This window comes from Procambarus clarkii, chromosome 74 (assembly GCF_040958095.1).
Source record: "Procambarus clarkii isolate CNS0578487 chromosome 74, FALCON_Pclarkii_2.0, whole genome shotgun sequence".
Classification (NCBI taxonomy): Eukaryota; Metazoa; Arthropoda; class Malacostraca; order Decapoda; family Cambaridae; genus Procambarus; species Procambarus clarkii.
In genome coordinates, this window is record NC_091223.1 from 14,209,403 (window position 1) to 14,227,845 (window position 18,443).

General features: G+C 40.5%; 1 protein-coding gene across 13 annotated transcripts in view; it reads right to left on the reverse strand.

Moving 5' to 3' along the window:
- Positions 1 to 18,443, reverse strand: part of LOC123767335 (protein nervous wreck) — a 103,076-nt gene that overhangs the window by 31,151 nt on the left and 53,482 nt on the right. For all 13 annotated transcript variants that reach the window (XM_069312962.1, XM_069312961.1, XM_069312972.1 and 10 more), the window contains exons 7-16: positions 16,041 to 16,104; positions 13,742 to 13,870; positions 12,466 to 12,588; positions 11,125 to 11,313; positions 9,179 to 9,353; positions 8,376 to 8,479; positions 7,135 to 7,261; positions 4,849 to 4,988; positions 3,523 to 3,627; positions 3,013 to 3,204 (exon numbers count right to left, since the gene is read on the reverse strand). In XM_069312962.1, the coding sequence (XP_069169063.1) occupies positions 3,013 to 3,204; positions 3,523 to 3,627; positions 4,849 to 4,988; positions 7,135 to 7,261; positions 8,376 to 8,479; positions 9,179 to 9,353; positions 11,125 to 11,313; positions 12,466 to 12,588; positions 13,742 to 13,870; positions 16,041 to 16,104 (1,348 nt within the window). The remainder of the gene's footprint in view (positions 1 to 3,012; positions 3,205 to 3,522; positions 3,628 to 4,848; positions 4,989 to 7,134; positions 7,262 to 8,375; positions 8,480 to 9,178; positions 9,354 to 11,124; positions 11,314 to 12,465; positions 12,589 to 13,741; positions 13,871 to 16,040; positions 16,105 to 18,443) is intronic.

The following is an 18,443-nucleotide window of genomic DNA, read 5'->3' on the forward strand; positions in this document are numbered from 1 at the left end:
GGAACGTATTAATAAATGACACAGGAAATGTATGAATGAATAATAGAGAAAACAAATGAAGGGATAACACAAGAAACATATGAATGGATAGGAACAAGAAACAATGAATAGGATGCTGAGGATGAATGAACAGAAAACAAATTAATCAATGAAACAGAGAACATATGCATGAATGAAACAGAGAACATATGCATGAATGAAACAGAGAACATATGCCTGAATGAAACAGAGAACATATGCATGAATGAAACAGAGAACATATGCCTGAATGAAACAGAGAACATATGCCTGAATGAAACAGAGAACATATGCCTGAATGAAACAGAGAACATATGCCTGAATGAAACAGAGAACATATGCATGAATGAAACACAACACATGCCTGAATGAAACACAACACATGCCTGAATGAAACACAACACATGCCTGAATGAAACAGAGAACATATAAATGAATGAAACAGAGAACATATGCCTGAATGAAACAGAGAACATATAAATGAAACACAAAACATTACACACTACCCCAACACAATATTACTCAAACATTTGATAGCATAATATCAAGTCTTGTAAATGAAATATGAATCAAATGATTACAGCTGATATAGATACATAAAAAACATGAATTAATTAATAATTATCAACACAATACAACAAAATGCAACAATACACAATCAATCGACACATTCATTTCTCTTTATGAAAAAAGATAACACTAAAATATGATAACAAATGATAACACAAAATAATAATCCTCTACAGATACTTTCGATGATAACAGAATATATATAAAAAAAAAAGATACTGAGGATATGCATAATATTTGAGGGAAAAATATACTGAGGATGTTGATAACATGAGTGAGAAAAAGATGCTGAGAATGAGAAAAATATGATGAGAACGGGGAAAATATGCTAATTCTAATTATACTCCAAGAATGAGGAAAACGGTGCTAAAGATAATACAAAAGATGCTAAAGATGAGAAAAAGATGCTGGAAATGAGAACAAGATGCCATGGATGAGAAAAAGATGTAGAGGATGAGAAAAAGATGCTGATGGGAAAACGATGCTGAGGATAAGAAAAAGAGTCCAGGGATGAGAAAATATTCTGATAAGAAAAATATGCTGAGGATGAGAAAAAGATGCCGAGGATAAGAAAAGTAAACTGAAAATGAGAAAAAGATGTTGAGCATGAGAAAATTTGCTGAGGATGAGAAATAGATTAGAGAGAAAAACATGCCAAGAATGAGAAATAGATTCGTGGGAAAAACATGCCGAGAATGAGAACAATCTTTAATGATGAGAAGAAGAAGATGCTGGAGATGAGATATTGAGGACCCCATTCTCTGGCCTACTCATCATCATCACCACAATCACCTTAGGTGATTGTGGTGATGATGAGTAAGCCTAAGAATACCTAAGCCAATCACCTTAGGCTTAGGTATGCTAGAAAATTATAACCAATTGCCGAGAATGCTAATAGAGTTTAGCTGTGGAATATGGCAGTTTCCTGAAAATAGTAAATAGAGCAGGCAAATATGTGAGTGCTAATCAAGTCTCTATAACACATTTCCATATCAAATATCAAAAATGGGAAAACTAGTATTGTACTTTCAAAAGCATTTCGGCATGAAGTAACTTTGAATTAGCAAACTACAAAAAATGATGAAAGTATTATATTCATCAATGAAGCAAAAAATATTGTGCCTTGCAAAATTAGTTTTACACAGCTGAAAAAAAAGAGAATTATTGCCATGAGCACTAGAAAAAAATAATTTATAGAAAATGTAATAAAAGGAAGTCCAAGGACTAATGCCCAGTGGGTAAAAATGTTCAAATAACGTTGAATCAATGTTGAATTAACGTTGAATCAACGTCATTTGCCCAACATGCGCCCACTGGGAAATTTCATGTTTGTATCAACTATACGAATGACAATATTGTCTGTGCAAATAACCTATCCTTTGGTAATGCTCGTCAAAGCTGCGGCCATCCCCCAGAGGCCGTGCTTTGTAACACAAACTTGTATTTTCTAAAATACAAAATGTTTATTTTGTGTATACACAGTCTAGAGGTTCAATCTGGACTGTGGGTTCAATCCCATCATAAACACCCCCAATATTTTCTCAACTTTCGTATAACAGGCCAAGGGTACGTTAGGTTAGGTGCTATGATTCCGTTGGGAATTACTTGTGTGAAGTGTTTAGATTCAAGATTATTTTAGATTATTTCGCGTTTAGTGTGATTTAAACACCGTAAATGAGCAAAGCACTATTCGATTACAGTTCGAACACAATTAGTCATGACTTATATGTACAGCGATCTTCATTCATAAACAGGAGGAAAGGCTACTAGATTAATGAGTACTTGAGCTGGGCCTATGGTAGTGCAACAGGGTAACCCGAAGCTTCACTTTCCCACAGTTTGAACCTGAACCTAGAAACAACAGGAGAAAGATTCAAACCCCTGTAAGCTCGTGTACAAATTTTAAATTCTAGACCCAGGCAGTGCAGATAAAAAAAAATAGAACTTTAATGATAAGGCTTGCATACTAACGCTAATGTCCATAATAAAGATCGTTCCTTCACTTAGAAACTTTGTATGTAAACTATGATTTAGCAGAAACAAATCTTTATGCCTTAATCAATCTGCAAAGAATATTTAATACATAACGAAGATATAATGGCTTTAGATCCATGCCTCACATAAAATTAACCTCATTCATATGCAGGCGATGAGTCACAATAACGTGGCTAAAGTATGTTGACCAGACCACACACTAGAAGGTGAAGGGGCGACGACGTTTCGGTCCGTCCTGGACCATTCTCAAGTCGACAATCGACTTGAGAATGGTCCAGGACGGACCGAAACGTCGTCGCCCCTTCACCTTCTAGTGTGTGGTCTGGTCAACTTAACCTCATACAGTTGACAAAGAAGAATACCTAGCCCTGTTTAATCTAGCAGCCACGAGTCACACTGTGAATGTTGATGGTGTGGGCGCGGGCCTACCTCGAGGTTGTACTCAACAGAGGAGAAGGAGATGCCCCTCTGTGGTGCTCCTTCAGCAGCGGCGCTGGAGGCTGTTGGTTCTCCCGTCATGCTGTCCTCAGCTCCGGGCTCAGGGAAGTTGGCGAAGTCAGCGTTGGCGGCCGTTGAGCCGCTCTCATCCGTCTCGATGTAGTTCTGCGGGATGAACCCAACCTACCCCAAGGGGAAGGAAGATTAATAATAATATAGGAATGTATGAACTTCTCTCACATTATACAATTTGAGAAGCTTTACCAAACTTTACCACAATGTATAGAACTGTAGCATACTTACGACACTGTAAACTTCTCAAAATTTTTACATAAGCTCCTGTAAAAAGCCTACAAAAGCCTACCTTCAAACTCCAAACAGTATTACGTAATTTTTACCGTGGTTAAAAAAAATAAATCTGAAAAGAGAGAGAAAGAAATAGAAAGAGAGAAAGAGCAAGAAATAGAGAGCGAAAGAAATAATAAGAGAGAGAGAAATTACCTCGCCCTTGTAGTTCCTGGCCTGGACCCAGCCATCTCCATCTCCTTCACCCATGACCTCCAGCTCTTCGTTCTCAACGATGGTAAGTTCGTCTGGGTTCTGGGCCTGCAAGATGGCGGTCATGAGTTCGGGTTTGTTTATGGTTTTGTGTTGGGATTAAGGCCTCTGGAGTTTGTAAGTTTATTAAGACCTATCAACCTCTGGAGTTTGGAAGGTTATTAAGGCCTATCAACCTCTGCAGGTTGGAAGGTTATTAAGGCCTATCAACCTCTGCAGGTTGGAAGGTTATTAATTAAGGCAGTAAGGTTATTATCCAGTAAGTTCAGTAGAACTTCAGTTTCAACTCTTTTACCCTGTCGTAGCTCAGTCGATTAAGGCAGTGTCTGGGATGCTCCCGGACGCAGGTTCGAATCCTCGTCACGGCCCTTGTGGATTTGTTATTAAGGCCTATCAACCTCTGGGTGGTTATTAAAGTCTATCAACCTCTGGAGAGTTATTAAGGCCTACCAATATCTGAAGCGTTATTAAGGTCACCTCAATAGACTATCCAGTGTGTGTATACTCTTAAGAAATGCAGTTTACCTTCTCAGACTACGCTTCTCCTATGGCATGTTTACTTATGAGCCTATCTATCCACCTGGATAGATAAGCATTGTAAAAGCATTCTATCGCCACATGATATTTAACGACATAAATAATAAATATATCCATCAATGCCACATTCTGAAAACATGTGACAATAAGCAATGAAGTTTAATATTCCTTGGAGACAATCAGTCCCAATAACGGGGCTGAAGAGTTTAAGCCCAATCTACTCATTTGAAAATGAGGAAGCGACGACATTTCGATGCTTTCCTCATTTTTAATATTTTTTGATGGCATTGTTTTCTCTTGGCGGGTTCTCTGTATCCGCAGTAGTTATAACATGTTCATACTGGTCGCTGTATATTGCAGGAAATATACTCACGATGCAATTGTTAGACAGGTGAAATATACTATAAACAGCTGTACAAAAGGTGAAACATATTGGCTATGATCAGCTGTACAACAGGTGAAACAGACTATGTGCACCTGTACAACAGGTGACACAGACTATGTGCACCTGTACAACAGGTGAAACATACTATGAGCACCTGTACAACAGGTGAAACAGACTATGTGCACCTGTACAACAGGTGAAACATACTATGAGCACCTGTACAACAGGTAAAACATACTATGAGCACCTGTACAACAGGTGAAACATACTATGAGCACCTGTACAACAGGTGAAGCATATACTCACCGTACAGCTGTACATCAGAGGGTGTAATAGCAGGTACTCACGGTGTAATTGTACAAGACGGTACACTTGGGGTACGCGGCCTGGTCCTCGGGGGGACCGTTTGTGATGGGGGGGAGTGGTGAGGCAGGAACATCCCCCCAGTCCACACTGGTGGGGTCCCACATGCTCGGTTCAACCTTTCCTGGTGGGATAGGTGGGGGAGAAATGCATAAATAGGGGGTTAGTAATGGGATAGAGGTCGAACTTGGGGTCAATCAATAAGGGATTAGATGCTCGAGGTAAGTCATTCTAATAGGAGGGGGGTCAGTAAAAATAGGGAAAGATAGCCATTGAAAGAGGATGAATGGCCTGGCTTTTTTTGGGTATTCTTAATCTCATTTTCCACTTGGCACTCATAGTTTTTCTGGGCAGATGGTCCCTGTTGACCAGACCACACACTAGAAGTTGAAGGGACGACGACGTTTCGGTCCGTCCTGGACCATTCTCAAGTCGATTGTCCCTAGCTCATGAAAGTGGGAAATGGGGTAGTAGTGGTGTTGATGGTGGTGGTAATGGTGTTGATGGTGGTGGTAATGGTGTTAATGGTGGTGATGACGATGATGGTGCTATGCTCATGTAGTCTGTGCATTTCATCATTATCACTTAAAATGTAAAAATCATTTGCTAAATTTATTTCATAATTCAGATATGTTATCTTCTGGTTCAGTACTGTATTACATGTTACTCCATTAAACTTGTATATAAATTACTTAACGATGTTAAGTTATGGCCAAAATCAAGCCATCCAAATTGACTCACAATGAGATATTTAATGAGGTACAAATATCAGACAACTTTCACTTCACATATTTTTCTACCAACTTCTCAGGTAACTTCAGGCTTCATCCGGCTTTTCTCTAAACCTATTATACAGCCTTCAAACCACCTAGCTTTCCCAACCACTTGGCTTTCTCCACCACCTGGCTTTCTTCACCACCTGGTTTTCTCCACCACCTGGCTTTCTCCACCACCTGGCGTTCTCCACCACCTGGCTTTCTCCACCACCTGGCTTTCTCCACCACCTGGCGTTCTCCACCACCTGGCTTTCTCCACCATCTGGCTTTCTCCACCACCTGACTTTCTCCACCACCTGGCTTTCTCCACCACCTGACTTTCTCCACCACCTGGCTTTCTCCACCACCTGGCTTTCTCCACCACCTGGCTTTCTTCACTAACCCATTCTACAATTCCAAGCCACTTCTCTTTCACCTACTTGTGTAAAGGAGGAAATGTATATGTTTATCTCTCAGAATGTTTGGTAATATGTTTATTGTTTGTGATGTGTGTCTATGTATGTATTAACACGATGTACTGAACGGGGTGAGAATAGCTTGAGCTACCTCATCCCTTTGTGTGTATTTTACCTCAATAAACTTATTTCTATTTCTATTTCAATTTCAATTTCTCTTTCACCACAAGTGCGTCACTGGGTTTTCCACATACCCCCACAGGCATGAGTATATCTCACTACACACTAACCTCAAAACATATCAATGACCTGAGTAACTGGGGAAAATCTGGACTACGCACAAGTAACATTGACATGACATTCTCTTGGTAACCCAAGTCTCAAGACTCACCCAGATTAAAAGGTAATGTGACGACTGAGGGGAAGTCTCCCCAGAGCCAGAGACATATTGGACACCAGCCTGGTGTTATCTTGAGGTTATCTTGAGATGATTTCGGGGCTTTAGTGTCCCCGCGGCCCGGTCCTCGACCAGGCCTCCACCCCCAGGAAGCAGCCCGTGACAGCTGACTAACACCCAGGTACCTATTTTACTGCTAGGTAACAGGGGCATAGGGTGAAAGAAACTCTGCCCATTGTTTCTCGCCGGCGCCTGGGATCGAACCCAGCACCACAGGATCAGAAGTACAGCGTGCTGTCCGCTCGGCCGACCGGCTCCCTGAAGTAATTGAAGCTGTGTCCATGTTACTCCAGTGATGCTCCTTGATCTCCTCTCCCTCTACACTACAAGAGGTCTTTGTTACATGAATCGTAGGGTTAGACCTCTCCTCTTTCCCATGCCGTGGTTTGGGAAATGCACCACATGGTGACTTAGGGTAGAATTTGCACTTGTCACATGGTTGGTACCATCCAAGATCATACCAGGTAGTGTGACCCTATAAGTGGATTAGAGCCTAGTGTGGGTGCATTGTGGGCTCTGGTCCTGCCCACTATTATTGACTCAGACCAGTCGCTTGTGTGGACTCAACTGTCTATCTTCCTCCTCGAGAAACTCAACTCTCCCTCCAGAACCTTTCATACTCCAGCCATTTCCAGATCTTACCATCTTCCTGTGACTGTGTGTAGTCCTCCTTGCCTGAGTCAAGAGACACAGGCTCTGCTGCAGAGTTGCTCGTCACGGTCTCCGTCTCGGCATGCTCCCCGTCGAAGTCTCCTCCTCCGGCCTCCAACTGTAGGTATAACCTTGGCTAATTAGGCTGCAGTCTACTCAATCTCAGGGCGTGTTGGGGTGAAGGGTGGATGAAGGGGGTGCCCTGGAAACACAAACCGAAACTGTCTCTATTTTCCGCTTGTTACAACTTGTAATAAAGTTGTTACATCTTGGCTTAACGTGTTTATGACGTATTAGAACGTTGTTACAACTTGCTATATTGGTTGTTATAACTGGTTAGGAGGTGTTAAAACTTGTTCGAACGTTGTACCAACGTCGTAGTTTCGGTGTGTGTTTGGCGGGTGGGGGTGTGAGTGAGAGGGTGTGATATACCTTGGGAAAGGGTGGGCTGGATGGTAGAATGTGGGCTGAATTGGTTAGGATTACGGAGGGTGGACTCAAAATGTACAGTTGGTTGGGAAGGAATGAACTTGCTTATGGTAGAATGTGAGGGGTAGGATGGTTTACAGTGTGTGTTAAACCCTGTGGAGTAGTGTTGAGTAGAAACGTAAGGTGTGGACAGGTTGATAAAATAATTATGGGGCAAATGGGCTGGAAATGTATTGGTTGATTAGCAGGGTGTGTGTGTGTCATTAGGGAATAGGCTGGTATTACAGGAGAGGCCGATAAAATAAAAGAAAAAGAAGTGAAACACGTCAGGGGTAGACATGCCAACCCAAACACGTCAGGGGTAGACATGCCAACCCAAACACGTCAGGGGTAGACATGCCAACCCAAAGACGTCAGGGGTAGACATGCCAACCCAAACACGTCAGGGCAGGCGTATCAACGCAATAATTCATCATATTTTACTCATTCAGGCAAATTCAAGATCTGATTCCATATGTCCTAGTTTAAAGGGTACCCCACGGACAATGAGATGATCTCCTTTGACTTCATATAAGACTTGAACCCCCCCCCCCCTCTTGACCTGATTGGGAACCCTAGAATTATTGACCTGACCTCCCCATGGCCTAATTGGGGAAACTAGGATCAATCACCTGACCCCACTTTACCTGGTTGGAGACAACAGAAACAGTGACCTGACCTCCCCATGGCCTAATTGGGGAAACTAGGATCAATCACCTGACCCCACTTTACCTGGTTGGAGACAACAGAAACAGTGACCTGACCTCCTCCCTGACGGAAAGCGTGGATCCGGACCGACTGAGCGAGGTGTCAAGATCCACCCCCAGACTATCACTGTCCAAGCTCTTGGAGTAGTCCTCAATCTCAACTGTGAAACAAGAAGTACATCAGACACGTGGCACAGTTTGAATCCCAAGTAGTGAAGAAAGCAAGCTGACAACATAGAAATTTATCTTTTTAGTTTCAGATAATTGAAAGTTTCAGAGAAACTTTTAATTAAATTTTGTTTCTCTACAAAAAAATCATAAAATTGCTAGATAGTTAACTATAATTTTAGTTTACTGTAAAAAAAGAACATATTTAAGCACGTTTGAAGAACTGGAAAGAGATCAATAATTATTTAAATTTAAAGTATTGACTTTCAAACTAATTACCTTTCTCAGCTATGCTAAGATTTCATGAAAGGTATGCAGCATATAACTAGTGAATTTAACTTTCTGCTCAAGTTTGCTGCATTTTACTTTTAAACAACAATTACTATATAATTCCCCTTATGGTTGTGTGTGTGTGTGTGTGTGGTGTACTCACCTAGTTGTGTTTGCGGGGGTTGAGCTCTGGCTCTTTGGTCCCGCCTCTCAACCGTCAATCAACTGGTGTAGAGATTCCTGAGCCTATTGGGCTCTATCATATCTACACTTGAAACTGTGTATGGAGTCAGCCTCCACTACATCACTACATAACACTGTGTGTGTGTGTGTGTGTGTGTGTGTGTGTGTGTGTGTGGTGTACTCACCTAGTGTGTTTGTGTTTTTGTATATATGTGTGTGTGTGTTAAATGAAGACTTACTTCCCCCCTCTTTGATAAGTTCGAGTCTGGCCTCGGCCTTGGCCTTGTGAGTCTCCGCCTTCCGGATAATGTTCTTTAGTTCATCCAGCTTGAATTCCACGTCTGGGGGCAGCTCCGTCTCGTGTCGACCCGCCACACCCAGCTTCTGAATCTTTTTGGAGGCCTCGCGAATCACCTGAGGGAGGCAGGAGGAGAGGTTTAGTTTAATTTATTATTCACCCTATGCCCTTCCTGTAGGTATTAGTGGGACCCCCATGCCCTTCCTGTGGATGGTAGTGGGTCCCTTACCCATCCTGTGGGTGGTGGTGAGTCCCTACCCATCCTGTGGGTGGTGGTGGGCTGCATACCCATATTGTGGGTGCTTGTGGGAAAGGATTCAGAGAGAGGGATTTTATATATAAAATAACTCGACATATATATATATATATATATATATATATATATATATATATATATATATATATATATATATATATATATATATATATATATATACATATATATATATATATATATATATATATATATATATATATATATATATATATATATTATCAAAACATACCATATACATATCCAGCAATCCCACAACATAATCATAACAATACTATTGTTACTTTGACGCAACATTGTGGTTTTGTCCGTGTGTGTGTGTGAGATGAAACAAATGAAAATCTGGTGGAAAAACTCTATGGAAAACTAAACCTCCATTTCACTTCCTAGGAGTCATACAATCACAAATAATCACCATGGAAGAAAGTTGCATGAGGCTAATCACCAGTATCTGGTCTCCAATCTGGTACAATCAGACATTTTCTTGTAAATATATATATAGAGAGAGATTTAGAAAGATAATACAATATGTTCTTGCCATCTATGGAAACCAATTTTGACTGCCTAGTAACAGCTAACACATTAATGTATTATTTGATGTTGATAATACATTACAAAATTGTCAAATAATTTAAAGTAACAAGTCAAATTTATAAATAATCTAACAGGTGTACATGAATAGAATAATAAAAATAGGAATTATCACTAAGGCATAGTCAAGGGGAGCCGGTCGGCCGAGCGGACAGCACGCTGGACTTGTTATCCTGTGGTCCTGGGTTCGATCCCGGGCGCCGGCGAGAAACAATGGGCAGAGTTTCTTTCATCCTATGCCCCTGTTACCTAGCAGTAAAATAGGTACCTGGGTGTTAGTCAGCTGTCACGGGCTGCTTCCTGGGGGTGGAGGCCTGGTCGAGGACCGGACCTCGGGGACACTAAAGCCCCGAAATCATCTCCAGATAACCTCCAGAAGGTTCGAGGTGCTAAAACTTTTATAACTTTGGGTGCTCAAATATATGTTTTGCTAACAAGATATTCTTCGTGTTTCTAATTTAGGAATTTCAGAAGTAAAAACTCATTTAGGTGCGAGATGTCTTAATAAGTGTCTGATATATTCAGTCTAACGTTACTAGTGACCTGACCATATATGCGCTACGATAGCTGGCTTTTATAGATACTACGATACTACTTTTATTGATACTACGTAGCTATCCAGCTACGATAGCTGGATAGCTGGCAATCAAGACACCGTAGTTCCCGGAACACTAAATCTACCTTATATAGCCTCATCGGCATTTAATTAGTGAATTTCCTTCATAGATCGACATATTCATGACTCTAGAAGCCATTCTACCTTAACATCCTGCCTAAAGAACTCATCAAACGTTTACACATCCATTTTACGAAACCTGTTCATCTTTCCTCAATCACATCGGCTGTTTTTACATTTATTAAACAGTTTACAAACTTTGAAACTTTACAACCCCAAGGTTATTACTCTTATAAATATCCTTGTAGTCCTTCGGAGCTCATAAACTCTTTAATAAATGTAAACAGACCTGCCATGATTGAGGGAAGATATACAGGTTTCGTAATCCTGACCCGGCTATACCCACCTTGACTTCCTTCTGTATGGTGGTGACGCATTTTCTGCTCTCGGACTCGAGAACGGCTTGAGTGGTGTCGTCGTGGACGGTAATCTTATCAATGTTGTCACTATCACATGGCTCGAAGTCGTACTGGATGTTCTGCCCCAGCATCGGGTAGAAGGTCAGGTAGCAGCGGAGATTGTAGCCTCGTGTGATCTGCAGGCGGGAGACGGGGGGAAGTGTAGGCTGTGTACTGTGGTGTACTGTTCCTCTCTCCTGTGAGCTACAGTAGGCTGTGTAGTGTAGTGTGCTTCCTCCCGTGAGCTACAGTAGGCTGTGTACTGTGATGTACTGTTCCTCTCTCCTGTGAGCTACAGTAGGCTGTGTAGTGTAGTGTGCTTCCTCCCGTGAGCTACAGTAGGCTGTGTACTGTTGTGTACTGTTCCTCTCTCCTGTGAGCTATAGTAGGCTGTGTACTGTAGTGAACTTCCTCCCTCCCGTTAAATACAGTAGGCTGTGTACTGTAGTGTACTCCATCCCCCTCGTGAGCTACAGTAGGCTGTGTACTGTAGTTCACGGGAGGGAGGAAGCTGAACATGTTCTTATTCCAAGAGCGGAACACAATCGTTACAAAGCTCCCATACTGTTAGGATCAGCATTCAGAGGTTACAAAGCTCCCATACTGTTAGGATCAGCATTCAGAGGTTACAAAGCTCCCATACTGTTAGGATCAGCATTCAGAGGTTACAAAGCTCCCATACTGCTAGGATCAGCATTCAGAGGTTACAAAGCTCCCATACTGCTAGGATCAGCATTCACAGGTTACAAAGCTCCCATACTGCTAGCATCAGCATTCAGAGTTTGAAGACTATGTGTATGAGGTGTGAGTGGTGAGGGAGCAAGGCTCTTCACTCATTAGAGGCTCCCAAGGCCCGGTGCACAGAGGTATGTGTCCCGGACGCAGGTTCGAATCCTCGTCACGGCCCTTGTGGATTTGTTCATGTGGTGGTGCCCAGAACTATAGATCCAAAGCTATTTCATATAAGAGGTGTGTGTGTAATCATACCTACTAACTCTTATATTAAATAATATGGATTTTTAAGTCTATTTGTCCGTCAGTCGGAAACTGGCATCACCTTACAAAACCTGTACATCTTTCATCAATCATAGCGGCTTAGTAGTTTGCATTTATTAATCACTTTAGCAGTTCCGAAGCAATACTAGGTTGTCTATAACAATAACAACCTTGGGCCGAAACCAAGCGACCCGTGAGTAAGGAAAGATGTACCGGTTCCGTAAATGGCCACGTGAATGCTTGTTAAATCCTGATCCATAAGGACGACGGGGGGGGGGGGGGGGGGGACTCACTGTGGTTGCCTGCTCCTTGATCTTGTTGAAGGAAGACTGAGAGGCAGAGCAAGTAAGGAGCTCCGTGCGACTCATCAGTGTCAAGTACTCGGCGACTTTATCATACATGTCGCACTCCAGCGTCTGAAGAGCGGATACACAAGTGTAAATAAGGTTCATTTATCTCACCATTGTCTCCAATAACTACCAATATCTCCCCATTGTCTCCAATAACTACTATTATCTCCCCATTGTCTCCAATAACTACTATTATCTCCCCATTGTCTCCAATAACTACTATTATCTCCCCATTGTCTCCAATAACTACTATTATCTCCCCATTGTCTCCAATAACTACTATTATCTCCCCATTGTCTCCAATAACTACTATTATCTCCCCATTGTCTCCAATAACTACCATTATCTCACCATTGTCTCCAATAACTACTATTATCTCCCCCATTGTCTCCATTAACTACTATTATCTCCTTATTGTCTCGAATAACTACCAATATCTCCCCATTGTCTCCAATAACTACTATTATCTCACCATTGTCTCCAATAACTACCATTATCCCACCATTGTCTCCAGTAACTACCAACACTTATCAATATAATTAGCTGATAACTCCCTGACAAATATATCTTCCAAATCTAAATCTAGATTATACAGTATTATGACTTTCTATAAAGTAAATAATGTACTGTTATTTTGTGTAAATAAACTGTACATGATCATTATAAATGAACAGACATAAATAAATAAAGTTTTGAATTTGAATTATACCAGCTGTTTTAATATATATTCACACTGCAGGACATCGGAAATCAATAAAATTGTTCTTCCACATAACTAGGCCATGAGTGAAATAATTCTTTATCACACTAAAATAAATATATATATATATATATATATATATATATATATGAGGCTACCTGAACTAGAGGCTATCGGGGATATAGGCTACCTGAACTAGAAGCTACCGGGGAATATAGGCTACCTGAACTAGAGGCTACCGGGAGATATAAGCTACCGGGACTAAGAGACTACCTGAACAAGAGACTACCAGACCAAGAGACTAAATGAACAAGAGACTACCAGACCAAGAGACTAAATGAACAAGAGACTACCAGACCAAGAGACTACCTGAACAAGAGACTACCAGACTAAGAGACTACCAGACCAAGAGACTACCAGACCAAGAGACTACCTGAACAAGAGACTACCAGACCAAGAGACTATCTGATCAAGAGACTACCGGGACGAGAGGTTATATACCCGGACGCATGTACTTACCCGAAGAAATCTTTCGAAGTCGATCTCGTAGTAGCGCCGCTGATGGGCGTTCCCAGAGGCCAGGCTGAGGAGGTAATCGTTGCGGGCACCTGCAGACTTCTCATCGCAAGCGTCACGCTTCGCTGAGAACTGCCGACACATGCCATATCCCGCCAGGTTTACACGTGTATTGGTAGACTACAGGTGCTAAGGTTTGCACGTGTATTAGTAGACTGCAGGTGCTAAGGTTTGCACGTGTAGTGGTAGACTACATGGGCTAAGGTTTACACATGTGCTAGACTACAGGTGCTGAGGTTTATACAGTGCTAGACTACATGTGCTAAGGTTTACACATGTGCTAGACTACAGGTGCTAAGGTTTACACGTGTAGTGGTAGACTACAGGTGCGAAGGTTTACACATGTGCTAGACTACAGGTGCTAAGGTTTACACAGTGCTAGACTACAGGTGCTAAGGTTTACACATGTGCTAGACTACATGTGCTAAGGTTTACACGTGTAGTGCTAGACTACAGGTGCGAAGGTTTACACATGTGCTAGACTACAGGTGCTAAGGTTTACACAGTGCTAGACTACAGGTGCTAAGGTTTACACATGTGCTAGACTACATGTGCTAAGGTTTACACGTGTAATGGTAGACTACAGGTGCTAAGGTTTACACAGTGCTAGACCACAGGTGCTAAGGTTTACACATGTGCTGGACTACAGGTGCTAAGGTTTAAACAGTTAGTGCTAGACTACAGGTGCTAAGGTTTACACGTGATGTGCTAGACTACAGGTGCTAAGGTTTACACAGTGCTAGACTACAGGTGCTAAGGTTTACACAGTGCTAGACTACAGGTGCTAAGGTTTACACAGTGCTAGACTACAGGTGCTAAGGTTTACACGTGTGCTAGACTACATGTGCTAAGGTTTACACGTGTAATGGTAGACTACAGGTGCTAAGGTTTACACATGTGCTAGGCTATATGTTAGCGGTTTACACATGTTGTGCTAGACTATATGTTAGCGGTTTAAACATGTTGTGCTAGGTTATATGTTAGTGGGTTACACATGTTGTGCTAGACTACACGTTAGCGATTTACACAGGTTGTGCTAGACTATATATCCAGCACGAGAAACCACATTTACTTCAAGATAGAACAAAATGACACCTGGATGGAGATTTTCGCATTCACATCGCCAAACCACCTACTAACAGCGGGCTGTTATGTTAGAGTAAGGTTTAAGCAATGTTAAATCAACATTGAATTAATGTTATTAACGTCGTTTGCAGAAGATTTTCTCTCTCTCTATCCCCCCTTTCCTCAGATCCTCCGCACCTTTCCATCATAGCAGAGAGGACATGATCACGACATGCAAGATACATGTGTAACAATATATACTGAACGGTACATGCAGAACAAATATATATATATATATATATATATATATATATATATATATATATATATATATATATATATATATATATATATATATATATATATATATATATATATTGACAGTAACGGCTAAGACTATAGGAAAAAATATACCGAATCACGGAATAATACTTATGCTAAAATTAAAGAAATATATATAAAACTTGGAAAATATTTGGTATAGTTTATAAAATATCTTTAATAACTGAAATTATTGATCATAAAACTAAAAGAAAAACATATTTGATATTTGAGAGTTAACACGAGAAATATTTCGACCAATACCGTAGTTCGGGAGATATCCTAATCAACGTAGGAAATAGTGGGAATAACTTTAAAATGGTGACTAGAAAAATATTAATAAAAAGGAAATTTGGTAAATATCTCACTTAGAGATTGATCAACTTTGAACACATACTGAATAACTAGAATTAACAATAAGACTTATTTTTAAGAGAGATGTGAAGTATCACATACATATTTTTCATGTGATATGTCACTTCATGCTTTTCAAGTTTATTAATTCTGTATTTTTTTGTTCTGCTTGTACAACCAAGAAGTACTGCATCAGGATTTATGAAGCATTTGCGTGTTCACTTACGAAACCTATATATCTTTCCTCGATCATGAAGGCTTAGTCTGTATTTGTTAAACAGTTCACGAGCTTGGAAGCCATGCAAGGTCATCCTCAAGCCAAGATTATTATTGTTATAGACAACCTTGAGTGACATGAATGGGGGAAAAAGATATACTGGTTTCGTAACGGGACACGTAAATGTTTGATAAATCTGAGCTTGGTCGATATCACGAGCATGATGACTATAACTTGAAATATTTCTTAGGGATCTATAAGTTATTGTTGATATTCCTGTCTTACCTTAGCGCTGTTCTTTTGTAGTGACTGTATGGACTGGAATATAGAACCTTTCTTTCTCTTTAACCTGAGGAGACAAGAGGAAATGATTGCAGAAAAAAGAAATGTCATCAGATAGTATCTGCATTACTGAGTGATTAATATGGGTCGCTGTTGATTATTAGAGGCAATTATCATTGATGCATGTCCTGATAGCTCATATTTGTGCATCGAAGTCTCGTCTACGTTACAGATACAAATGCTGTGATAAGCTCATTTGCTTTATAATATTCGTTTATTTCCCGCCAGAACAATGGGATACTGTTTGTTATTGGTTGCAAATCACGTGCAACTGTAGCAGTGAAAAAGGTGACAATTACAACAAAATTTGGTCACTTCCAACGTCTTATAGAGTGTGAGCGTACTCCTTCGAACTCACTGCTAGAGCATTCACCAACTGAACTCTCAACTGTTCAAGTGGCTTGAGTAATATACCAAGACGTTACTATATGCTGTGTTTATTCCCCCTCGAGTCTCGGTTGCTTCATATATACTTGGTTTGAGGCGTAAAAACATGTAAAGGAAAATCGTACATCACACATATTTGACCCACCGGAAAAGAGAGAACACAGCAGTCATTAGAGTGGTTCTCAATGTACCAACACTACCACAGCAAGATTACAGGATAAGGTGTTCTCTCCTTGACCGGAGGAAAAAGCGTCCTTCCCTAGTAACCACCCTCCAAACACACACGGAAACTACGACGTTGGTACAACGTTCGAACAAGTTTTAACACCTCCTAACCAGTTATAACAACCAATATAGCAAGTTGTAACAACGTTCTAATACGTCATAAACACGTTAAGCCAAGATGTAACAACTTTATTACAAGTTGTAACAAGCGGAAAATTAGAGACAGTTTCGGTTTGTGTTTCCAGGGCACGGGCTCTTCTGGACTGCTAGAGGAAACAGTAATTCTACAGATGGTGGAGCGACTTCTGACTTGGGTCCCATGCAAATATGTTAGGTTTACGTAGGTAAATTATAGACATAAAATCACATTCCCCAGTCATCAGATAATAGTAGAATATTATAGCACCGGCACAATATCAGCTTCTATATAGGGTTTGATCAATTAATAGCACACCGCTGAAAAATGCTATTAAACAACTAAAGCCTAACGTTATTCATATTCAACTGAAAGTTGTAGGTAACATTTTTTCTCCTTAGTGCATTACATCCTTAATCAAACGTTCAGTGCGATATATTTTTTGCGTATATAAACAGAAATATTTGAACTCTAATAGTAGAGCATATATATATATATATATATATATATATATATATATATATATATATATATATATATATATATATATATATATATATATATATATATATATATATATAAATAACAGCAAATCTGTAAATTACACTATTTCCAAAACATCATCCTAACAGGGACACAAATCAACACATCTAAAGAAATTTAGTTCATATGATTTAAGACGCTAAAGTTAATCAATGATCTTAAAAACTGCAAAAATTAAATTTAAATGACTAGTAGTTAGAATTTTCAAGTTTAATAATTTTGTATTTTATGTAAGCTTTTTTTTACAACCAAGCAGACGAAAATATTATTTTTGTGATTAATAGTAAAATTAAATACTAGATGAAAAGATGAGTGAGAAAGAAAGAGAGAGAAAGTCAAACAGACAGAGAAAAGAGAAGAGAGAGATGCACGTTAATTTAAGGAGAGAAACGCTGAAGAATAAGACAGCAAGCAAAGGAAGCGGAATTATTTTGACACTTTTTTGATCCTCAGAAAAATGCTACGCTCCAAGGTGATTCTCCTACTTCCAAAAAAAACACGCCTTACTAGGCTCCAAAGCGATTCCCTTATATTTATTAACCACACACCTCATTGAGCTCAGGGGCGATTCTTCTAGATTTAGAAACTCATCTAGTTCATTAAGCTCCAGGGCGATTCTCCTCGACTTAGAAACCATCCACCTCGCTACGTTCTGGGGTAATTCTCCTAGACTTAGTGTTTCTTTCCAAAGGATACCTGATCAACCAGGCTGTGACTCATACGTCAGACTTCGAGCAGCCGCGTCCAACTTGACCAGTCCAGCAACCAGAATGCCTGGTCGACGACCGGGCCGCGGGGACGCTAAGCCCCGAAAACATCTCAAGGTAACCTCAAGGTAGACTTAGAAACCACCACCTCACTACGCTCCGGGGCGATTCTCCTAGACTTTGAAACCATCCACCTCACAACACTACAAGATGATTTCTCCCAGGCCTAGCCGTTAGTATCAGATAATGACTCCAAAGAGCCTCCACTTACGGGCTCACCATAGCCCGTGCTACATGGAACTTTTGGTTCTGAGTAGCTGAATCTAAAACAACAGCCTAGCCGCCCTC